Genomic DNA, 25606 nt, shown 5'->3' with positions numbered 1-25606 from the left:
GTAATAAATTGAACAATGAAGTCAACATTAAACCAATGAAAAAATGTACCCTATTCACTTTCTTAATACACATTTCTGAGTATTATTATCTGTGATTCCCATCCAAAAACAATAAAAGAGAAGTAGCATTTTATCAGATTCTAAAGATGTGATCATTAGAAATGAAACAGATGGAAACACAACCATGTCTGTCACTATTCTCTCATCACCTTTTTTTTTAATTTAGGAGAGTGAAGACTCTCTCCTCCTCCAGGCTTTGGATGCTTTTAACAGTGCTGTGAGCATGAACCCAGACCATGCTGAGGCTCGCCATCAGAGAGGCCTGTGCCGTGTGCATCTGCGAGACTTCACAGGTGTTCAGGACTTTAACAGAGCACTCCAAATCAACCCCAACCTCTTTCAGGTACACCTTGATTCAAGCTTAATGCTTGATCTGTCTGAACTGATATTGCTTCATCATTCCAATGTTCAGATTTAAAACATGGTTCTTTTTATTCTCCAAGGTGCATCTAAGCCGAGCTGCCCTTTATGGTGCTGAAGGACGATATGCAAAGGCTGTACTTGACTGTAATGAAGCTATCAGGATCCAGCCCAAGTGTGTCAGAGCGTACTTGTATAAAGGAGCTCTTAAATTCTATTTGAAAGTTAGTAAAAATAGTATGATTTTGAGCATAATTATCTCTCACTTGAGGCTGATGCTCTCTGTGAAATTTGAGAGAAATGTTGTACATTTATCATCTTTTTTTAGGCATACAAGAGTGCAGTGGAGGATCTGACAATGGCAATCCATGTTGACTGCACCTGTTCATTTGCTTACTACAACCGTGCCGTATGTTTTCAGGAACTGCGGGATTATGACCTGGTGACGTTGTTTCTTTTCATGTCCCTACTTTTCATCTGCTTTTTCAAATCAGCATTGTATGCGGGATCATATATACAGAAATGTATACAAATGCAGGATGTCTTTTCATCGCGATTGCATTTGCATTTTAATGCATATTTATTCTCGTCCTCCGCATTACTTCTCTTTAATCTTCAAGGCTCTCAGAGACTACAGCATTACGCTGCTCTTGGACTGTAAGACGGAGCTTGAGCTCAAAGTGTTGATAAACCGTGGCCTTCTCTATGTGGAGCTGAATGACTATAGCAGTGCCCTTCAGGTAGGTCGGAGTTATAAAGAAAAAGAAGCACTGATTGCATCAGGCCTCTGAATCTCAATAATCTGTTTGTCTAAAGGACTTTGAAAGCATAGTCAATGAATCATGTGTGAGGTTTTTTCTTATTTCTGTATTTCTTTTCAAAGCCAACATGAAATACCATTTGCAACATATTTTTATATCCATAATTAGATTATTTTCAAATGAAACAGGATATTCAAAAAAAAAAAAAAAGTAGGGTGGAAAATGATTTTATCCACTGGGAATTGATTGGATTGTCAGAGAAGCCATTAAATATGAGAATGATGCAGTGGTTGGAGAAGATGATTTGGAATAATGTGGACTGTTGAACAGTAAGACCAAGAATAGGTTTTAATAAAGTAAATAGAGTATATTTTGTGTTATATTGACTTTATCATAGAAGCATTAGTAGTAATATAATATTATTAGTAGTATTATATTTTTGTGTGTGAAAAATGTTTAAGTAAAAATTATTGTGTTTTGTTGTAGGATTTTAAGGCAGCAGCACAGAACCGACCAGAGGATGTAATAATTCACCAAGCACTAGGAGTTATTCACCACAGGTTTATTTTTAGTTATTATTGAGTGTGATTGATCATATTCACAGTGCTAAACTGCCAAGCTTGAGTTGAGAAACATTTTCACTCAGCAGTCAGATCATAATATCTGCTCCACAGCATGTTAAACATCAATTGTGTTTAAAATAAAAAAAATCAAGGTTTTGAGCCCTCTGAGACTCCAACATGGCAGTTCATGTGGTTTTCTTCACTGAGAATTTCTGAGAACTATAACAATTCATTGATCAACATCATTAGATAATTTGTCATTCTGTTCTTTATAGTGAATGCGCCACAGTAAAGAGGCGATGGTAACACTTTCTATGAAGACCATGCTTATAATGAATTATAGCTTCATTTATACTTATTTATAAGCAAGTATTACTATTTAATAAACATATTTATAAAGACTTATTAAGACCTATACCGCATTATAAGAACAGTTATAGTTACATTTGTATTATTTATATAATTAATTGTAAGTAATGCATTTGCTTTTTCAATGCTCATGCTCATAATACATTATACACTGATTTATAAGTATTAATTAGTCCATTGTATGGTTCCATGAATGTATTTATAAAGATGCAACCTGCATTGCTATAAAGTTATTATATTATAGTTACAATGACTTTTTATTCAGATTTATTTCTGTCAAATTAGTGAATATATTGTTAATAGCTGTGTTGTGTTCTTATAAATACTTATTGTGAGTAATAATACAGTTACTAATCTCTATAAATGCATTATTGATGGCTTTAAGTAAAGTGAATACATAGGATGCAATTTTGCTAAATCAAATGTTAAGATATCATGATGTGCTCATTATACATTTTAAGTTGCTTACTTGTAACTAATGAACAATAATTCCTGTAATAAAAAAAAAAAAATCATTAAAAAAAACAGAAATCATTAATACAAACAGTTGGAAAAAAATGTATCTTTTTTAATGTTACATACTTGCAAAACACTGCAACAATATTTTTTAAAGTATAATTCCAAACTGCTATAAGCAATACCATGCATATGGCTAAGGAGATATAGATTTTAACAAATCAAAATTAAAATTCATGACGTCTAATGCAAACATTAGCCATTAAAGACATAATTAATAACTAATTGGTACAGCAAACAAATATCTATGGAACTATTTTATATATGATCATTTATAAATCAGTGTATAATGGATTATGAGCATGCACATTGAAAAAGCAAATGCATGGCTTATAAGTAATTATAAAAATAATATAAATGTATCTATAACTGCTCTTATAATGCAGTTTAGATCTTAATGAGGCTTTATAAATATATTTATAGAATAGTAATACTTACTTATAAGTAAGTATAAATGGGCCTATAAATCATTATAAGCATGGTCTTCATAGAAAGTGTTACCAAGGCGATTTATATAGTATCGATCTGTATGAGGTCATATTGTGGAAAATCAAATTTTTGAAAGATTTTAAGATGATGTTTATGTAAAGTTGCAAAAAGGCACAACTGAAAGAAATGGCATGCTTATTCTAAGAGGGTGAAAAATTATGGCTAAATTATGGCACCTTTTGACACAAGAAGCTTGGAATATACACACTAACAAAAGTTTGGGGTCAGTAAGATTTGTTAATGTTTTGTGTGGAAAAACAAGTGTGAAATGTGAAAGACGTCTTTTATGCTCACCAAGGCTGCATTTATTTCAAATATTTTAATCAAAAAATACAGTGAATAAAGTGATATTGTGATATACAGTGATAACGTATAAGTTAGTTCTGTTTAAATATACTGTATTTTAAAATGTAATTTATTCCTGTGTTGCAAAGCTGAATTTTCAGCATCATTACTCCAGTCTTCAGTGTCACATGATCCTTCAGAAATCATTCTAATATGCTGATTTAGTGCTCAAGAAACATTTCTTTTTATTATCAATGTTGAAAACAGCTCTTTAAAAAAAAAATCTTATGGACCCCAAACTGTGGAATGGTAGTTTATAAGGGGAATTGATACAAATGTACGATATGACCCCTTTATTATTTTTAATTTAAAAGAATTTGTCAGATGAGAAAAATTTTATTTTTCTTTTCATTGCATGAGTTTGAATGGAAGAACACTCTAAGTACTACAACATTTATTGGTGTCCTGAAATCTCGTATGACATTTATGAATAGTTATTGATGTTCTCTGTGAACTGTTCCAGTTATTGTGCAGATCTGCTTTTAAATGGTGCATTCAGAGTACATCTATTATTGTTATTGATTAACGCTCAAAAGTTGCTGTGCTTCCAGAATGCATTTAGGCCTACTTTTATCAGAGTAACAACCTATGGCAGACAGGACATCTCATCTCTGTATAGGGACTATAAAATATAAAATATCTTAGTAGCTCAATGACAAGACACAGTGCTCTCTGAACTGTCATTTACAAAAGAACTGAATGTTTTCAGATCCATAGGAGTCGACATTTACTCATTTTCATTGACTTAAAGGTGCACTCTCTAATAAATGGCTTATCACAAGATCACTACAGAAAAGCAGCAATTGCAGGGTGGGATTTTTTTTTTCTCTTTTAAGCTGTGACGTCTGGTGAATTTAAGCTATTAGCAAGGTCATTTTTACAGACTGTTCAAGACAAAGTTCAGAATTAAGCAGACAACTAATGTTCATGTGCAAACAGAATTAGGACACATCATTAAAGTGTAATAATCTGCTTCCTTTCTCTGTTTTCAAGGCTCGGCCAGTTACAAGAAGCTGTGGATGCTTACAGCGAAGCTATAAGACTTGATCCCCTCCTGCAGGATTCTCATGTGGGTAGAGGCAAAGTTTTCATGGATTATGGGCACAATCACACCAGGAAACAAGCCCAGAGGGACTTCCTCTCAGCCCTGCATCTCAATCCACTCTGCTTGAGTGCCCGCATTAGCCTGGCATACAACTTACAGGTAGCATAAAAATAATTGTCTTGTTTCTTTTTATTTCTCACAGGTTGATCTTTCATAGCTTAACTGACTTAAACTTAGAAGTTCCCAAATAAAAATAAATAAAAAACTAAAATGAATGTGGATAGCATAGCTTTGATAATTTGGTCTTGGGAGAATTTGAGATCACTGAATTTTAACTGCAGACTTTTATATCCTGGCATATCTGAGCACAGTTGTAATCTCTTCTGAATCTTTAGAGGAGACACATGCAAGATTACTGTTTTTTCCCATCAGGAGAAACATCTAAGAAGCAGGAGATTTAAGCAGTCTCCTTTTAGCCTCATTGATGTCTACGTGACACAACTGAGATAGTAGAGAGATTTTATTTGTTATTCTTGTTTCCTATGGGCAACATACAACTTTGCATAGTGCTGCTAATGCATTATAAAGTGCATATGTTGCAGTTGTATTGTTATTTTATATTTCTGAAACTGAAATCTTGTTCTGTTCTGTCGGTTGCCTATTTGCCTATTTTAATGTCATTCATAAATCACTTTATTATAAAATGTTAGCTCGTAATACACTTAATCATTTCAGTGGGCAACCGGCGGGTCCAAAATATGCCTATTATTAAAAGAAAACTGAATCACAAAAAAGTAATCATTTTTAAAATGTATCAGTTGCAGAACTATTAAAATATTTTGCACAATCATTCTTGTTGGTCTATGGTTTCTTGGTAAACATCTGTAACCTTGGAAATCTTAATCTCTACAAGTCTCCTGAGGCACAGCTTCTCTTCTATTCAATTTCACACAAAAGAAGAATTTTGTTTGACTTATCTGGCATGTTTGGTATCTTTAATCTGTATGCACTGTCTCTGACTTTGTTATTCAATTCTCATTTTAAAAGCAAACCTTTCTCTTTTAAATGTGGAAGTACTAATGGCTGATGCCCAGAGACAAACCACAGAACAGTAGGTTAACAGTAGGAAATAAACCAAGATATATCTGATTCCTTTTGGTATTCATCCTGGCCCTCATTATCTGTGTCTCTTCCCCCCTGAGAGTGAACGGTATCTTGCAGACAGCCTGTTGCCGCTCGAGTCTATTGATTTCCACTAAGCCATGTCAATATCTTGTCCTCTGCGGCAGGTTTTGGGATTCTTCCAGAGAGCCTGGAATCAGTTCACTGTGGCTGTAGAGGTGAACCCTAAAAACTGGGCTGCTTATGAAGGCAGAGCTGTCACCTGTCTACAGATGGACAACATGTTTGCAGCCCTGCAGGATATAAACTGTGCTATAAAGGTTGTTTTGGAGAATGGTTTATTCCTCTTTTTATTTTTTTTAATATATATGCATTAAACTGATCACAAGTGACAAGAAAAGACATTAATAATGTCCATAACGTTACAAAAGATTTCTATTTCAAATAAATGCTCTTTTGAACTTTCTAGTCATCAAAGAATACTGAAGAAAAATGTATAATTGTTTCCACAAAAATATTAAGCAACACAACTGTTTTCAACATTGCTAATATTAAGAATTTTTTCTTGAGCACAAAATCAGCATATTAGAATGATTTCTAAAGAACCTTGTGACACTGAAGACTGGAGTAATGATGCTGAAAATTCAGCTTTGACGTCACAGGAGTAATATTACATTTCTGTAATATATAAAAATAGAAAATTATTATTTTAAATTGTAATAATCATTCACAATATTACTGTTTTTACTGTATATAGTTGGTGAGCATAATAGACTTCTTTCATATTCATTAACAAAGATTTCCAACCCTATATATATATACAAAAAATGTCTTTTGAGTGAATTATTTCTTTAATACCTTTTTTTTTTTTTTTTACATTTTTAGTGTAACCCTCTCGCAGAACAGCTCTTCACAAACCGAGGTCTGATCCAACAGTTCATGGGGGATAAATCTAGTGCCATGAAGGACTACCAGACCGCTATCAGTCTCAACCCGGGATATGCCCTTGCTTACTTCAACGCTGCCAACCTCTTCTTTTACAACGGACAGTTTGAGCAGGTAAAACCGGAGGCAGTTCACTACTGACACACTATTCTCTTGAGACTCTAGGCGAGAGCTACTGAGATATTTAGTGAGACTGTTTTGTTTCATTTTTTTTCTGGGACACAGGCATGTGAGTTCTACAGCCGAGCTTTTGAGCTAGACCCTTCAGATGAGTCTGCCATCCTGAACCGAGCCATCACTCACGCTCTGCTGCGGAAGGTCCCAGAATCCCTGCAGGATTTCAATGAGGCTCTCTGCCTCAACCCGTTGTCTGCACATGCCTACTTTAACAGAGCCAACCTGTACTGCTCTCTCCGACAGTTCCAATCAGCCGAGAGGGACCTTACACAAGGTGAGCTGTAGGAGGTTGAGTTCACTGCCACTTTTTATTAAAGGGGCCATATTCTACAATCCTACACCATTATGTTCCCAGTACACTTAATGCCCTGATATAGGTCTACTTCAAGTGAAATTGAAGAATAAACTGGTGTGACATAGTTTCAAACAAAAGGGCAAAACTAAGTTTGTTTAGTTAGAAACAGCTTTCCAAAGTAAACTTTCAGGAGAAGTTCGCTCCAGCTGGTAAACACCTTTGATTGCGATTACGCATTTGGTAGGTGTGGCTCTGAGGCTCCATCTTCTTTCACTTGGAAATCTTATGCAGTTCAGTTCTTATGTTCAGTCAGTCGAGGTCAAATGCAAGTAAAAACATGAACACACTGGAGAGCCGCTTTATTGTAACATTCATGTTTTGTCCCACTCCTGCCCGCATATAAAAGTATACATAGGTTTTTTCAGTACGTCCATGAAATTTCCATGAAGAAGCTTCCAGTTAAGCCACATAGCAACAACCTACACTTCCCAGCATAAGTGCTCCCGATAAATTATTTGTTATTAAAATGTACATTCACAAACCACTGTTAATTTTAAAAGAAATGCAAGCATGGGTACTGCATGCGTGATTTGGCATGGCATACAGTGTGCAAAGAGCGCTCCCTTTATAATCACAAAAAAGCTGTCACTCATTTTAGTTAATCACGATCTCACAAAGCTACAGTATAATATGAAGCTGTCTACACTGCACAATGAATCATTTATTTACATCTTGTCTACACTTTGTTTGTTATAATGAGAGGATTCGCGAGTGCGTAGAAATCAGCACTGAACAAAAACTCTGGCATTTTAACCGGTGAGTGGATTCTAATTTAAACACTTCTGATTGGCTATTACGTTCAAGAAATCAACAGATATGTTCGTGATTGGCTACATTGCTCAATGCTACAAAAATATGTTGTAAATAGAAACCTTTGATGCTCTTAAGCTAGACCAGCAGTTATGGGCAGATTTTCCTTCTAAAAGCAATCAGAAGCAGCAGCAGGCAGGGAAAGGCAAGTTCACACATGCTCTGCCTATGCTTGCGCCTGTAAATTGTTTTTATTTTATTTTAGTTGTTCTTGCTGCTTTGTGCAGTAGATGAATAACAATTGATTTGTTTTTAGATATGCTATCTTCATTTTATTCTCCCGCAACCCGAACACATGAGTGTCTTACCACCTGCACACGCACTCGCCCATCAAATCTTGTCTGTGCTGCAATCTGTTGCGTCGGGTCCTGCTGTAGTCCCGCGGGAGTAAAGGTCTTTACTTTATAGTAGAAATTGAAGTTGTAATTCAAATTGAAAGTGATATTGACACTTTTTTCATGTTTAATACTGTAAAAGGTGCTTGTTTATATAAATAATCATGACATGACTTGACCTAAGTGCTGAATTGCAGAGCTTGTGCAAACATATCCACGTGGTTATGATCAGATTCTTTCTGAAAAGTGGTTATGATCAGATTCTTTCTGAAAGCATGCAGCACATATTTACATATTCATCTAAACACCACTCTCAGCAGCGTGGGCAGGATGTTCACTAACAGTATACTGCTGCTCAGGCATTTCAAACTAATTTTTACCCCTAAGCGAAGAATGAAAAAGAACTTTTCTGTGTATAACTTTTCTGTGAACTTTTCTATATCGGGGCCTTTATAATGTCAGTAAAGGATTCTTGCACCAAAAACTAGTTTCACATTACCATTTTCCATGCATTTTTGTCCAATAGTATGAAACAGACTATGTTTGTTAATTATTATTCTTTGCAGAGACAAAAATTAATCCAACTTATACAATTTATTTAGGCTTATCATATTTTTATTTGTATTTCAAGCTGACTTGAAAATGGTAACCTCATACCAACTAACTAGTTACGCAGAAATCACTAATTCTCTGTGCTGGGTGTTTCTCATTACCCCATGAATACTGAAGGTCACATTAATCGTGTAGCATGTCAAGAGAGAGCAGGTCCAAAAGCTGAACTACAGCATATATTGTGTTTCAGTTACACTTTATTTTAAGGTGTCATTGTTACAGTGTAATTATATATTTAAGTACAGAGTAATATTAATTAACAACATGTACTTACTATAGGGTTAGGGTAGGATAAGGGTTTGGTTGAGGGTTAGTAGCATGTAATTATGCATAATTTACTTTTATTACTATGGTAAGTAACATATGTAACAAGGACACTGTAAAATAAAGTGTTACCTGTGTTTCTTGATTTTCTTGATGTATGTGGAAATATAAAGATTATTATGTTCTAACTTTGAAACATCCTGAAATTAAAATGCCAATAATGATTCATCGTTTTACAGGGAGATTTGTACATCAGGCCACCTTTCAAAGTCGTCTGCACTTAATTACTTTTGATTACACAGACTGATATCTCTGTGGAGGGTTTTTGTCAAGATGATGAATGGAGAGCTGGTGAAAAGATAGCAAAGTCGTCTTTATCCTCAACTAATCCAGACAATCATACACGTGCTAGTCTCAGCCTCGTACAGCACGCCATCAGACCTCCCACATGTCTGCTCACTGACTGTCTGATGCAAATTGCACACAAAAAAGCTAGTGTTGACTGACATTGTCAGCTGTAGTTTGATTGGCTGGCTTTACAGTAGTGGCAAAAAGTGATGTCCTGAGGTTATGTTTGCACAATATTTGATTTTAATGACACTTCAGGTTCTAGTAAACAATCAAAATATGAGGAGTTATTGGGAAGAACAACACACTACACTTGGTTAAGGTATTAAAATGAAAAAATTATTTGACAAAAAAGGCAAACTTCAGCATATAATCATCATATATGGGCATAGAAAAGGCACAGAAAAACAAAAAGCTCACAGGAAATAAAGAATACATTGACTGTAATGTAATCAGTTTTTAATATTTTGTTGGTTCTCCCTGTTTTTGATTTCAGCAGCCATTCTCCTGGACAGTAAACTTTGCGCATGTGTCATGCTTAACTTCTTTTTAATCCTCCTTGCCAAAGTTGAGCTTCATTGGAAGACCTGCATGACTGTCACAATTCAGGTTTATAATTTCCCAAAGGTTTTTAATGGCTTTAAGGTCAGGGAACTGAGGAGTTCACTTAAAGACTTCAAATGCTGAGCATGAACACTTTCATTGTGTGCAACTTTGTTGCATGTGGGTGTGTTTGGAATCGTTATAATGTTGGAAAATACACATTTGGTCTCCAATACTTGCCTACATTGTGTTCAGCAGGATATTGGTACAGTTTCAACGTGCCAGCAACTTTGTAGATTCTTCCAACACCTGCTGAAGACATGCGTCTCCAATACCATTATGTTTCCCCTGCTGTGCTTAATGGCACCATGCATGCATTTAATATTAAAACACTCCAGTCGTCTCCTACGAACATACCTGACACCATCCAATGCTAGGTTGTTAAATTTTGACTTGTAAAACGGCAGAACACAGCTCCAATTTTCCACACTCCAGTCCTTATTTTCTTTGGCAAATGCAAGGTGTTTTTTTGTTGTTGTTGTTGTTGTTGTTGTTTTTGTTTTTTTGCTGCAGGAGATAAAACTAATAAATGGTTTCTTTACTGGTACAGAACCTCTCAATCCAGCCTCTTATAGCCATTGGCTTACAGTTCAAGGTGATATTGGAGGTTGGAGGTCTCATCCAGGCCTTTATAAGCTATTTTAAGGTGGTCCCATATTTTCATCCTCCTGTCAAAATGCTAGTCTTCCTTGACTAGCCAGAACAATTTACATTCTGCATAGTAGTGGTCTCACTGTGCTTTGAAAAAAATTCTGTGGACATTGCGACCAATCACATCCAACACATGAGCAATATCCAAAAACAACTGACCAGATTTAGCCATTTTAACAATATCCTTATGGCTGCAGAGGACAGTTCTTTCCATCTGGTCCACAAAATAACATCTAGTTATATAGCTAATACTTCCCACATAGTGATTTATTTATTTATAGGCTGGGAATAATGATCGCAAGCTTGGTATGACCACTTGGCCAAAAATGTCCACAGAATTCAGTATGTTTCATTGCATCATGACAAAAGATACAATTAAAAAGCATGGAATATGTGCATTAGTTTTACACTCCAGGCACAACTTCACAACATGCATACAAAATAATTAATATATATTTAAAGTCCCCCTGTAGTCAATAATTTTATCTCTTAAAACTAATCACCAAAGTGACATATTTAAAAAAAAAATCCTGTGAAAAATTTCTTCATGCCTTAAAATAGCCTGAATGTAACTCTACACCCTTGCTTCATTTAATATACGTGGATTTATGAATATGCACAGAGACATATAAACAACATTAAAAACATTGATTTTTTACCACAGGGGGACTTTAATATATATTTATATAAGTGCAAAGAGGACAATTTTCCCAGGTTGGACATAAGTTTTGGCCACTACTGTATATATATATTGGGTAAAGCCAGCCAATCAGACTACATCTGACGGTGCAGGCAGTGTTTGTGTGTGCGTGTGTACAGGTTTATATTGCATATTGCAAGGATAGTAAAACCTGAAATCACCTACATTGTGGGGACCAGCCAGCAGTCCCCATGGGGGAAATGGATTAATAAACGTACTAAATGATGTTTTTTTGAAAATGTAAAAAGTTTTCTGTGATGGGTAGGTTTAGGGGTAGGGTTAGGGGATAGAATTTACAGTTCCCAGTCCCTACAAGCATAGTGAACCAGATGTGTGTGTGTGTGTGTGTGTGTGTGTGTGTGTGTGTGTGTGTGTGTGTGTGTGTGTGCGCGCGCTTGTGTTTGTATATACACATATATAAAAACATATATACATGCATAAGAGATAAACATCTCTTATGCTCTCAAAGGCTGCATTTATTTGTTAAAAATACAGTAGAACAGTAATATTCTGAAACTTGATTACAATGTAAAATAAATTTTTTCGTCTTACATTTTAAAATGTAATTTAATTCTGTAATGCCAAGCTGAATTTTCAGCATCATTACAGTCTTCAGTGTGATCCTTCATGATCCTTCAGAAATAATTCTAATATGCTAATTTGCTGCTCAAGAAACATTTCTTATTAGCAATTTTGAAAACAGCTGCATTTGTGCTGAATAAAAAATATTAATTTCTAAAAAATTTTTTTACTGATCCCGAAATTTGAACAGTCAGTGCTCATCATTTTTTATTATCATCATCATTCAGTGCTTATTATTTTTATTATCTGCTACTTTTCAGTATTTTCTCTGTAATCATTCACAGGGGTATATTTTGTAATCATTATTTGAATTAATATCTTTTCCCATCAGTCACTGTGGTATAATCTCAGTTACAACCACCCTTAAACGGCACGTAAAAACAAAGCAAACAGTGGTTGGTCAGTCAGACCAGGCAGTTCTTGGCCTAAACAAGCTGTAGTGTAGAACAGACTACTGAAAGTCCAAGGACTCGCACTGTATGTGTGCAATCATTACTCACTCTGAGAGAGTGTGTGTGTGAGGCAGATGGATGCTTTCAGCACACACCTTCACAGACAAGAGGATCAGAGCAGGATGGGTTTGACCACACGGCTGCCTGAGGAAAAAAACAAAAAACAATGAAAACAAATGCAGCAACCCTGTCCCTTTACTTCTGTATAACAAGAGACAGGTGGTTACTATGGTTACAGTGTAAACTAATTATAGATTTCCTCTTGGCAGGCTGCATATTTATGAAGTCAAACGCAAGGATGTGCAAGCATTTCTGATATGAAAAACCAGAGGTTCTTAGAGTCCGTTCCTAATTCCCTCCGCCTGCGGCTGAAACAGGTGGGATATTAGGAAACAGATGGCCCTTGGTATCTAATGAGTATGTTTTCTGTGAATGGAGTAATCACTTGCTATTCCAGTGTGCTGTTTCAAACAATCTAATTCACTTAGCTGTAAATAGACACATTAAATACTTATCCTGTAAGCCCTAAAAATGAGTTTTTATACATTATCTCACTCGAATCAAGGCCTTTGAAGCAAAAGAACATCTGTAAAGGTACCAGCCGAGTGATGGTAATTTATGCAAATGAAGATGGAAAATTGCTCGCAAATTGTCCCTCTTGTGTGAACTAAAAAGTAGATGTCCTCTTATTCGCTCTCTTTTGCTCTCGCAGCCTGATGTTTCATTCTTGAATAAGAACTGTGTGTTGTTTGTTACCCTAATATTAATGTCAGTCTCTGCGTGAGAAGAATAAAGCTGAGAGACAGTGAACAAAGCTGTTGTGGTGAAGACAACACAAATAATGGTACACTTCAGTATAAACAGGAGACAGATTGATAAATGCCAGGAAAGGTGAGAGTGACATTTTGCTCTAACACATCTGTGTGTGTGTGTGTGTGTGTGTGTGTGTGTGTGTGTGTATGTGTGTGTGTGTGTCTTGAAGCTCTGATGCTGCAGCCTGGAGATGCTCTTCTCTATAAACTTAGGGCTGATGTCCGGGGTCGTCTGGGGTGGACGGAGCAGGCGCTGGAGGACTACAGGACTGCAGTGGAGCTTCAGGACGCGGAGTCGTAAATTCTTAGTTTATTAAAATGAGCTAATGAAACATTTTTTGTCTTAACTTAATTTCATTGCATGCAATCAGTTTAAATTTGTAAAATGAGAGTGTTGGAACTACATTAAATAATATTGGCCCTAACTGAATGTGTGGCAATCCATCACCCAGCCATATTATAATACTCTGCTAAATTAAAACATAATTATTTCTTTATTTCTTTTTGTACTCCAAAGAAATATCAATAGTAAATGTTTAGTAAAAAGCCAAAATAATAGTATATAGTATTTTAATCATTTATTTTGTAGCTGATTTCATGTACAAGACAACATCATGTTTTTGTTGAATAGGCTTATTTTCATTGCATTAAAAATATTACACAATTTAATTAATATTTTACTTTTTTGAGTGATTAAGGCATTTACATTTATTGCTGTAGCTAATAGAACTTTAACCTCAGTTTTATGCCGAAAATATGCAGAAAATAGAAAGAAATCTCACCAAGGTTGCATTTATTTGATCAAAAATTCAGTAAAAATGGTAAGATTCTTCAGTGTCTTCAGTGTCACATAATCCTTCAGAAATGATTTGGTGCTCAATAAAAGTATTAATTACGCTTAACCCCAGGTTATTGTAGTTTTAAACACCACTTGTAACCCTGTTACCCTGTAACCCAAATTTGTACATTGTGAAACGATGCAGTGTTAGAATGTTACAGCTAGATGCTTAGCAACAGACAACCAATCGTGTACTCATATTTGCCTGCTTTGGACAGTCACGGAAACACCACTCATTGTATATAAACAGTAAATTCAGCGTTTGAGAGAAAAAATGTCAAATGCTGACAGAAAACGCAACAATTTAAGGGAAGAAGAAACCATTTTATTCTTACCTTTATAGTCCGCAATGTCCATTCAGTATAAACTCGATAGTACAGTCAGCAATACGAGGATGAACAATGCTAATGCTATGTAAACAGGTTGCGTGCTGCATTTATCCAGTCATTGACACTGACACTGCAAATATGCAAATAAGAACATTAATCCAGGGTTTAGGAATGTACAATGTGAAACGTCAGCTTATGAATATCCAGGATTAATTGTTAACCCCGGGTAAATTATGAGCAGTGTGAAACGTGAAGCAAGAAAACCCAGGATTCCATTTACCCAGGGTTTAGAATGACTCAGGGTTAACTATTTCAAGTGTGAAAAGCCCTATTTATTATTAAGTATTAAATTCTTTCAAAAAAATCTTTTGAATGGTATGGATTTCCTGATGGCATAAAAATAATATTGTCATAAGATGTACTGTATGTAAGCTTAGGTTTTCGACTGCTTTTCATTTTGTTTTCTGTCAACCAAGGACTAAAGTACCTGCAGATTCTCATTCATCTCAGTAGCAGATGGTCAGCTGGTTCATGCAGCTCAGAAGTACACAACCTTCAAGGACTTCATGCAGTTCTGGTCACTGGTGAAACATCTACTATAGTAAAATATAATTACTTTTTTGGTGATTTATATGTTGCTTGCGAATACTTTCATTTAATCAGAATACATGCTATTTTGAATGATCATCAATGGAGTGAGAAGCTTTTTTCCCTTCAAGAGTTTGAGTGGAGTATGTACATTCAGAAGTTTGACTAAATTAACAGCAGAAGTTCAATACTTTGGGTTTAAAACAAACTCTACCTAGAATTCTACATATTTATGAAGTGACAAACAAGGTGAAACAATGAATAATCAGTTGATTTAATTCACTGACTATAGTTAAATCAAGGTTCTAACTAATTAATGTCCTGACAGCCTGACCCAAACAGCTGTATTTATTTACCTGATGTCTGAAATCCTATTTGAAGCATTCAGGTCACCTTATATGACACTCAGCGGAAACACTGGTCTTAACTAGATGGAAAGATAGAAACACCTGCTGAATGATCTGGCTCCTCTCCAGTTCAGAGAGAGAGAGAGATCGAGAGTGGCTCAGAGAGAAGAGTGTGAAGACAGCCATCTGCTCCTCACATGTTGTGCTCTGACTGGGCTCATTACATTTCAAGGACAACACAAGTCTCCATCTGTGAGGAAAAAAATGAGGTATCACTCAAATTCTGACAAAAGTGTTTCAGATTTTTGCTATTCTTGTATCCTATTTTCAAGGTATGAGCATTTTTTGGGGGTGAAGAGTGTAAAATTGAAGCGTGGAATGGTTATTTAGGTCTGACATGTCTTTACCAGGTGTCTTGCTTTATGAATAGAATCTAGTCAACCATTTTACTTTCAAGTGACATCTATGTTTTCTTACAGATCAGACAGACGGGTGCCAAATTGTTTATGTTCCTTTGGATAAAAGCATCTGCTAAATTAATGATTATAAATGTTCACAGCTCACAGCTGATGATTAAACATCCTACCATTAGAAAGTTACGTCCACCAAATTAGGCATCTTTAATGCAATTTAAACATTATTGTTTTCACGGACTAAAAGCTTGTTTATGCAAATATACACCAATCAGGTAACATTATGACCACCTTCCTAACATTGTGTTGGTCCACCTTTTGCTGTCTCAACAGCCCTGACCTGTTGAGGCATGGACTGCACTAGACCCCTGAAGGTGTGCTGTGGTATCTGGCACCAAGATGTTAGCAGCAGATCCTTTAAGTCCTGTAAGTTGCGAGGTGGAGCCTCCGTAAATCGGACTTGTTTGTTCAGCACATCCCACAGATGCTTGACTGGATTGAGATCTGGGGAATTTGGAGGCCAAGTCAACACCTCAAACTTGTGCTCCTCAAACCATTCCTGAACCATTTTTTCTTTGTAGCAGGGCGCATTATCCTGCTGAAAGAGGCCACAGCCACCAGGGAATACCGTTTCCATGAAAAGGTGTACATGGTCTGCAACAACGCTTAGGTGGGTGGTATGTGTCAAAGTAACATCCACATGGATGGCAGGACCCAAGTATTTTCCAGCAGAACATTGCCCAAAGCATCACACTGCCTCTGCCAGCTTGCCTTCCTCCCATAGTGCATCCTGGTGCCATGTGTTCCCCAGGTAGGCGACACACACGCACCCGGCCATCCACGTGATGTAAAAGAAAACGTGATTCATCAGACTAAGCCACGTTCTTCCAATTGCTCTGTGGTCCAGTTCTGATGCTCATGTGCCCACTGTTGGCGCTTTCGGTGGTGGACAGGGGTCAGCATGGGCACCCTGACTGGTCTGCGGCTATACAGCCCCATACGCAACAAACTGGGATGCACTGTGTATTCTGACACCTTTCTATCAGAACCAGCATTAACTTCTTGAGCAATTTGAGCTGCAGTAGCTCGTCTGTTGGATCAGACCACACAGGCCAGCCTTCGCTCCCCACGTGCATCAACGGGCCTTGGCCGCCCATGACCCTGTCGCCAGTTCACCACTGTTCCTTCCTTGGACCACTTTTGATAGATACTGACCACTGCAGACCGGGATCACCCCACGCAGTTTTGGAGATGCTCTGACCCAGTCATCTAGCCATCACAATTTGGCCCTTGTCAAACTCGCTCGAATCCTTACGCTTGCCCATTTTTCCTGCTTCTAACACATCAACTTTGAGGACAAAATGTTCACTTGCTGCAATATATCCCACCCACTAACAGGTGCCATGATGAAGAGATAATCAGTGTTATTCACTGCACCTGTCAGTGGTCATAATGTTATGCCTGATTGGTGTATAATCAGTCAATCACATGACAGCAACTCAATGTATTTAGACATGTAAACATGGTCAGAAGTTGGGAAAGAAAGGTGATTTAAGTGACTTTGAACATGGCATGGTTGTTGGTGCCATGCAGGCTAGTCGGAGTATTTCAGAAACTACTGATCTACTGGGATTTCCATGCACAACCATCTCTTTACAGAGAATGGTACGAAAAAGAGAAAATATCCACTAAGCGGCAGTTCTGTGGGTGAAAAATGCCTTGTTGATGCCAGAGGTCAGAGGAGAATGGTCGAATTGGTTCGAGCTGATAGAAAGGCAACAGTAACTCAAATAACCACTCCTTTACAACCGGGTATGCAGAGGAACATCTCTGAACTCACAACACATTGAACCTTGAAGCAGATGGGCTCCAGCAGCAGAAGACCACACCAGGTGCCACTCCTGTCAGCTAAAGACAGGAAACTGAAGCTACAGTTCACACAGGGACACCAAAATTGGACAATAGAAGATTGGAAAATGCTGCCTGGTCTGAAGTGTCTTGATTTCTGCTGTGACATTCAGATGGTGGGGTCAGAATTTGCCTTGTATCAATGTTTCAGGCTGGTGGTGGTGGTGTAATGGTGTGGGGGATATTTTCTTGGCACACTTTGGGCCTCTTAGTACCAACTGAGCAATGTTTACGTGTCACAGCCTACCTGAATATTGTTGCTGACCTTGTCCATCCCCACAGTGTATCATCTACTTCCAGCAGGATAACACGCCATGTCACAAAGCTCAAATCATTTCAAACTGGTTTCTTGATAATGACAATGAGTTCACTATACTCAAATGACCTCCACAGTCACCAGATCTCAATCCAATAGAGCATATTGGGATGTGGTGGAAAGGAAGATTCACATCATGGATGTGCAGCCGACAAATCTGACAACCACTGAAGAATGTTTCCAGTATTTTGTAGAATCTATGCCACCAAAAATTAAGGCAGTTATTAAGACAAAAGGGGGTCCAACCCAGTACTAGCAAGGTGTACCTAATAAAGTGGTTGGTGAGTGTGTGTGTGGTGTGTATAATAACTATATATATTGGGATGTTTGTTTGAATAAAAGTGTCATATACTCAATACTGCTAAATGTAATATGGATCTGAAACCTGTTTTTTCCCACTGTAGTTCCTCGAAAAGCATTCGATTTTGCTGCAGCTGGATTATTTTCTTTAGGTTTAGATCTATCACTAGGTGGTGCCAGAAATAAGCACAGATAAGCCTCCTCTTCACCCTCACGGTTGCTTTGTTGTTATTATAAGGCATTGTGCAGTATAGAAAGAGTATATAAAGACTGTGGCAACAATCACAAAAGATGTCCATATCAGGGTTCACTTGAATAACTCCAGACTCAAAATATTGAGCCTTTCAATTGTTCAGTGGACCTTTTGTAAAACCTCTTTCTTTGTCATAGCATGAACATGTTTTATTCAATTTTAGAGGAAAAAGGCATGAAGACAAGCTATGAATTTTAAACAACTTAATGTGGAAACTAAGCCTCCCTGTTTTCTTGACACCTTAAACTGCAGTAAATGCTCTGTTTGTTTGTTTGTCTGTGTGCCTGCATATGCACAGTTGGGTTTCTAATAAATATTATCCTAAACATATACACAATTATTTCTAGGGTGCTCTTAACAGTCCCGACATGACAGGTCAGGAAATCTCCTTTGGAAAACAACAACAACAAGGCAAGAAAATAAAAGAACAAATGTTCGTCATAAATATAGGCTACTAATAAGCGTTCAAGATATCAGAATGCTGTTTTAAGTCAACTTAGGCAAAAGGAAAGACCAACGATTGTTTGAATTGCTTTATTTAGACCTATTGAAAGTGACTGTTTTTATCATTTTGTAATTATATGGACGCTGAAAAGAAGGTCTATGTGTCGTCAGGAAACTATTTTTGTTTCTCGACACGCTCCCAAACAAATTAGGACCCGATGGCGTCATGTTTCACGTGTGACGTCTGTGAATGTGATGCATGTGGATGTGGAGTAACTGTCCATGGTGCTGAAGCCGCCGCAGCGTCGGGATGCGCGTTCCGGAGTCGCGAAGCATCAATGTGCGCATCTTTTGAGCTCGTATTTCTATACTTTATATCCAGAGCAGACTCAAAACTGTGTCGGAATGCTGCCCAACGACACCTTCAAAAACCTGGAGGATGGTTTATATCTGTTAAACTCCTCTAGCAACGAGACGCATAACGGGGATTCTCACGGCAGCAGCGCGATCTTCATCTCCTTCATCTATTCCGTGGTGTGTCTGGTTGGACTCTGTGGGAACTCGATGGTGATTTATGTGATCTTCAGGTATGCAAAGATGAAAACTGCGACGAACATCTACATTTTGAACTTGGCGATCGCGGATGAGTTACTCATGTTAAGTGTGCCCTTCTTGGTCACCTCTTCTTTACTTCACCACTGGCCCTTTGGTTCGCTCCTGTGTCGTTTGGTTTTAAGTGTTGATGCCATTAACATGTTCACCAGCATCTATTGTCTCACCGTGTTGAGTATTGATCGCTACATCTCTGTGGTGCATCCCATCAAAGCCGCCCGGTACCGGAGACCCACCATCGCCAAAATGGTCAACTTAGGGGTCTGGATGTTCTCCATCCTGGTCATCCTACCCATCATCATCTTCTCCACCACTGCACCCAACTCTGACGGATCGGTGGCTTGCAACATGCAGATGCCTGAGCCCGAGCGTCAGTGGATGGCTGTATTTGTGATATACGCCTTTCTGATGGGCTTCCTCTTTCCTGTCATTGCCATATGTATGTGCTACATCCTCATCATAGTGAAGATGCGGGTGGTCGCGTTGAAAGCGGGCTGGCAGCAGCGCAAAAAGTCCGAGAGGAAGATCACACTGATGGTGATGATGGTGGTGACAGTGTTTGTGATCTGCTGGATGCCTTTTCACATAGTGCAGCTGGTTAGCGTGTTCGTTCAGCAGCACAACGCCACTCTCAGTCAGCTGGCTGTGATTTTGGGATATGCCAACAGCTGTGCCAACCCCATCCTTTACGGATTCCTGTCGGACAACTTCAGACGCTCCTTCCAGAGGATTTTGTGCCTCCGATGGTGGGAAAACGCCACGGAGGAGCCCATAGATTACTATGCCACGGCTCTGAAAAGTCGAGGATACAGCGTGGATGACTTTCAGCCGGACAATCTGGAATCGGACAGCACGTACAGAAATGGCACATGCACATCCAGAACTACAACTATGTAGGACTTGGTATTGCAGCATAAAACTTTTGTTATCTGTTGTCATTGCTGTATGTGTTTTTTTTTTTTTTTTTTTTTTTTTTTTTTGCTGAGATGTGTTGGTTAGACTTTATAATAACTTTCATTATTGATTAATAGATCATATAATGCTTAATCAGAAGTTAATGTGTATTCGACTAGTCACATTGGTTGCCTAAATATGAATGCGCGTGAAATTTCTGTTAAACATTATATGAATTTTGAATGACTTATTAATGAAAGCTATTAGAAAGTGTGTCGATATGGAAATAATGTGTGACGTTAAAGGGTTAGTTCACCTAAAAATGAAAATTCTGTCATTAATTACTCACCCTCGTGTCGTTCCACACATCTTCGGAACACAAATTAAGATCTTTTTGATGAAATCCGAGAGGTATATGACTCGTCCATAGACAGCAATTTAACTAACACTTTCAGGGTCCAGAAAGGTACTAAAGATATTGTTAAAACAGTCGATGTGACTGCAGTGGTTCAACCTTAATTTTATGAAGCGACTAGAATACTTTTTTGTGCGCAAAATCAAACAAAAATAACGACTTTATTCAACAATATCTTCTCTTCTGTGTCATTCTCATACATTGTTTACGTCCAGCGCCTCCAGGTTCTACGTCAGAACGCGGATTCATTATTTGCACAAGCATGCGTCGTGCTGCTCACGTGATCAGCTTTGGCCAATACTGAGCCGGCATTCGGACGTAATCACGGAAGCCTTCACTGTGCTTACTGCGTCACCTGCGTATAGATAATGACAGGGAAGAGAAGAGATTGTTGAATAAAGTCGTTATTTTCATTTTGCTTTGTTTTTTTTCGCACAAAAAGTATTCTCGTCGCTTCATAAAATTAAGGTTGAACCACTGTAGTCACCTAATTAATGACAGAATTTTCATTTTTGGGTGAACTAACCCTTTAAGATTAAAAGAAAGTAAAGAAAGAAAAAAGAAATATCCACAGCCAAATATTTAGATGTTATTTTAAAATGGAATAAAATGGGGGGAAATTCTTTCACTCTCAGTGTATTATATGATAAAACCTGATTTGTATTTTCTGAAGGATACTTGTGCTTGCAAAGCAGGAACAAAACAATGCTACAGTTTTTGGTTTTTCTGTTTTGGTTCTGTGAAATGAAATGAAACCAGAGCCGCTTCGCTTTGTCATGACACTCAGCCAAATTAAGTATGCAAATATATGAAAGAAAGAAGTTTTGAGTGGCACAGTCAGTGTTGGTCAGTGAATGTTTTTGAACATTTAATGTTAGTGTTAATTTTTTGTTAAATAAGTGTTAAGTTACCAAAAAAAAAAAAATGAGTCTGCACTATTTTTATATGGCACAGGTTGAATTCATAGAAGAATTTCAATTCTATTTCAAGTGAAAGCATTATATGAGAAGGTTTTGAAAGTTCACTAAACCTAAATGTTATGTGTTTGACTGTAAGCCTGATCCTGACAGATGAAGGTGAGATATCAAACCTGATCTGAAGCCTGTGGTAAACGTTTTCATTGACTGCTGTATTTCTATGTTTGTGCCGCTGAAGGGAATATGTCTAATACAAGGCTGATCTATGGCTAATCCATAGTGTAATTCATTTCACCCAGAATGTGTATATTTATTCATTTATGCTTTTGAATTGTGAAATATTAAGAAAAACTCTATGACATGATCATATTTTACACAAAAAGGTGATATACTTAAACATGTTTCACCTTTTGAAAAATCTGAATTATTGTAGCTTATTTTCTTGTTAAAGTTGCACTCAATATTTTTTTCTCATTAAAAAAATGAAATTTATAGTAGGACTACATTTAAAGTATATTTTAAATGATTAAAAATACTTTTGCGTGATGCTGCAACCACATTGATATATATCAGTATAGATTCAAGATGACTGCCATATTGGCCAAAAAAAATAAATGTGTATGTATATATATACAGTAGTCAACATTTGAAGTGGATCAAAACCTTTTATCAAAGTTGTCCTAAAACCTTCTTTTTAGGACAACTTTGATGAACTTTTTTGATTTGACAACATTTGACTACTATATACACACACACACACACACACACACACACACACACACACACACACACACACACACACACACACACACACACACACTGAATGCTCATTTAAAGCTGCTGTAATTGATTTCATAGCCCCTAGCGGCACTAAACGGAATTGTAAATGGGAAATAGTAACCTGACTGAACTGAACTCTCACACCAGAGATACGCCAGGGGTCGGATTTTTGTTTTTGCCGTTTATAGGCAGTCACAGAAAAAATGTGATCTCTCAGGACAACTATTTCAACGATATCTGTCAGGTAATTACGTGTGGTATTCAAAAAAAAAAACAAAAAAACAAAAAAACAGCCGTTTACAGCAGCTTAAACATCCGTCTTTATTTACAGTACTCTTACAAAGGCACATATAGAACTTTCATGTTGTGAATCAACAGAAATATTTAATTAGAAAAGAAAACCTAATGACAGTTTTTTTTTTTTTACAATATCTTCTGTAAAACTTATAAGTTTAGGTTTCCATTTGTTGACATGACATATACTTCTAAAGCATTATTCATCTTGGTTTTCAACATTTAAAATCCAAAGTTGTATTTGTTAAAATTTTTTCAATGAACCTGGGCTAACATGAACTAACAATGAATTTGTTTATTAACTAACATTAAGAAACATTTATAAATACTGGAACAAATGTATTGCTCATCTTTAGTTCAGGTTAGTTAATACATTAACTAATGTTAAACTAATGGGACCTCATTGTAAAGTGTTACCACATCATCTACAGTTCTTACATCTCCACATAGCTACATTTAAATATCAGCAACGAAAGAGTAAACAAAGACAGAGTACGCTTCTCAATCTAATTACAGACGATTTGGCCTAGATAGGATTTTCAAAACCACATCAGCATAAAGACCCTGATTTCAACCATGAGAGTAAAACAGACAAAATGGCAAATGAAATTCAAAGGCGGTAGTAATTACACAGCGCTCTTGTGACTCTAGACCTCACACCTGAAAATTCTGAGAGAAGAATATCTTCCAGTAAGGACCCTCTGTAGTCTGGATGTGTCACATTGAATTATCTCTCACATTTGCACAGTCTCTCCCAGTTAGGTTTCCTCTTTTTCATTCACTTTCTCCATGGAGCTGGATCCATTCAGAGCCACAGCCTCTGCCTTCCTCTGGGCCAGTTTTCTGGACCTCCTCCTGAGGCAGCCTTTCACGATGGCCGCTACGATCACCAACAGAACAATGAAAATCAGCAGCGCTATAATCGCAGGTACTATGATATTTGAAATGTCTGCAGCGCTCTCCTCAATGTGTACGTCTGTCTCATTTGTTCTGACATCATCAGGCAGAGATGTAGGTTTAGTTAGCACAGATTTGTCCCTGTTAAGGTTTGGTTTAACAGGGGTAAGATCAGTGGTGGGCGGCTTTGATCCATCACATAGTTTGGATTCTTCGCATTTGTTTACATCCACACAGTTTCCGGACGAATCCTTACTGTAGCCTTTTTTGCACTCCTGGCAGAGTTGCGATATATTCATGTTTTTGTTGTCAACCAAGGTCCAAACTAGATCTTCTGAGCATGTCAAAGTGAAAGTGGCACCAGAACTGCAAACAATTTGACGTGTGTACGGATCATTTGATTGCTGGATTGTGTCATGTGTGCCAGATATTTTTGGTAGAGGGCAATCCAACGTAATGTTTCGTTTGCAAATGAAAGGATGTTCCCGTTTGCAGCTGTCATCCTTAAACCCAATGCTTTTTGCACCAGAGTCACCGTATTCCACTAAAAGCAGCCCACAAAGAGTGTCTGTGCAAGTGCCTTCAGGATTTGTCTTCCACTTAGTAACATTAGACTGAATGTTGTTGTCCACCATCCACTTGAATCCTTTAAGAGGCAAATTTTGTTTAACACAGACACCTTTATCCTTCTTTAGTCCAATCCAGAACGAATTGGCAGTTTTGTCATTCTTGTCCCAGACTGTTTTCAGAATCTTTGCCATTTCCTCTTCATTTGGAATGTTCGTCAGGAAACTTCCAGGTAGGCAATCCTTCTGAGCATCATCGAAAATGCGTTTTTTCAGATGAACAGTGTAGGACAATTCGGGCAAGCAACATGCCATGTTGAGAAAGCTCAGAATATATAATCCTGTCCAGAATTCCATGTCTAGATCTCCCTGCGCTCTGCCTGTAAGCTCGCTGGCTGGAACTAAATGACAACGTCTGCTTTTTTCCCTGGCTTTCTTAGCTGCCCCTGTGAGGTCCTCCCAAGACAACAAGCACAGGAAGTCTGTTCAGCCTTGATACAGCCATTTACTTCCTCTTGGGTGGTGGTGCTGCCGTAGCAAAACAATCGCAACTATGAACAAAATCGGTTGCTGGTGAAACTAAAGCTTCCATAATACACAATCCCACTGCCAAACTCCCACAGAAGAGTAATAGATGAGCTCAGACCAATGGGAAAAATCTTATGTTCCTTGGCACAGGTCTGATAAACTGTTCATTCATCCACACCCATCACCATCTTGAGGGTTTTTGGTTTCAACACCTTGGAAACATCTTGGCTGTTTGTGCCACGTAAAGATAAGTTTAACATCGGACAAGGACTTTTCCCATTTATTTTACTTGTTTATTGTGTCTGAAACACAATTAACAAAACAACTCTGGGAAAAAAATTCCTGGAAGCATTGCTCATTGCATTAGGGAATGCTCTTTACAGTAGTACTATACCTTTGTTTACATGTCACGCTCCACAATTTCAGATTCAAATGTGTGTTGATTGACCTCAGCGTATGTTTTCATGGGCTCACATGGGACTAATGCGGTGTTGAATGTCCCATGACTAACACTGTATTATTCTGTTCTTCTAACAGGCCGCTTCATGCGAGACCAGCAGATGCTTCCTGGAGGAAGTGTCAATGAATGGCAGGAAGTGGGGTTGTAGGAGCACTTGATTTATCAGTATGCCAGCACAGAGCAAAGAACAAGAAGTTGAAGAAAAGGTGATAGAGCTCTGCTGTTTTGTGA

General features: G+C 37.5%; 3 protein-coding genes across 4 annotated transcripts in view; 2 read left to right on the top strand and 1 right to left on the bottom strand.

Moving 5' to 3' along the window:
- The window catches only part of ttc6 (tetratricopeptide repeat domain 6), a 46258-nt gene extending 32650 nt beyond the window's left edge, over positions 1–13608 (top strand). For both annotated transcript variants that reach the window (XM_051869026.1, XM_051869027.1), the window contains 10 exons: positions 227–403; positions 504–644; positions 749–862; positions 1041–1160; positions 1668–1741; positions 4457–4667; positions 5798–5950; positions 6516–6689; positions 6801–7026; positions 13447–13608. In XM_051869026.1, the coding sequence (XP_051724986.1) occupies positions 227–403; positions 504–644; positions 749–862; positions 1041–1160; positions 1668–1741; positions 4457–4667; positions 5798–5950; positions 6516–6689; positions 6801–7026; positions 13447–13577 (1521 nt within the window). In that variant the 3' untranslated portion in view covers positions 13578–13608. The remainder of the gene's footprint in view (positions 1–226; positions 404–503; positions 645–748; positions 863–1040; positions 1161–1667; positions 1742–4456; positions 4668–5797; positions 5951–6515; positions 6690–6800; positions 7027–13446) is intronic.
- A 2512-nt stretch (positions 13609–16120) lies between these two features.
- On the top strand, positions 16121–22123 carry sstr1a (somatostatin receptor 1a). Its single transcript, XM_051868858.1, has one exon. It carries the CDS (start codon positions 19295–19297, stop codon positions 20519–20521), a length of 1227 nt encoding a protein of 408 aa, XP_051724818.1. The 5' UTR covers positions 16121–19294; the 3' UTR covers positions 20522–22123.
- An 809-nt stretch (positions 22124–22932) lies between these two features.
- Positions 22933–24853, bottom strand: clec14a (C-type lectin domain containing 14A). Its single transcript, XM_051868859.1, has one exon. It carries the CDS (start codon positions 24742–24744, stop codon positions 23683–23685), a length of 1062 nt encoding a protein of 353 aa, XP_051724819.1. The 5' UTR covers positions 24745–24853; the 3' UTR covers positions 22933–23682.
- Positions 24854–25606: the final 753 nt, after the last annotated feature.

This window comes from Ctenopharyngodon idella, chromosome 17, assembly GCF_019924925.1.
Source record: "Ctenopharyngodon idella isolate HZGC_01 chromosome 17, HZGC01, whole genome shotgun sequence".
NCBI lineage: Eukaryota > Metazoa > Chordata > Actinopteri > Cypriniformes > Xenocyprididae > Ctenopharyngodon > Ctenopharyngodon idella.
This window is presented reverse-complemented; position numbering and strand designations above follow the sequence as displayed.

What these genes read in the sequence shown, in the direction of transcription:
- sstr1a (XM_051868858.1), top strand. Translation starts at nt 19,295, where the DNA reads ATGGTGCTGAAGCCGCCGCAGCGTCGGGATGCGCGTTCCGGAGTCGCG.
- clec14a (XM_051868859.1), bottom strand. Translation starts at nt 24,744, where the DNA reads ATGGAATTCTGGACAGGATTATATATTCTGAGCTTTCTCAACATGGCA.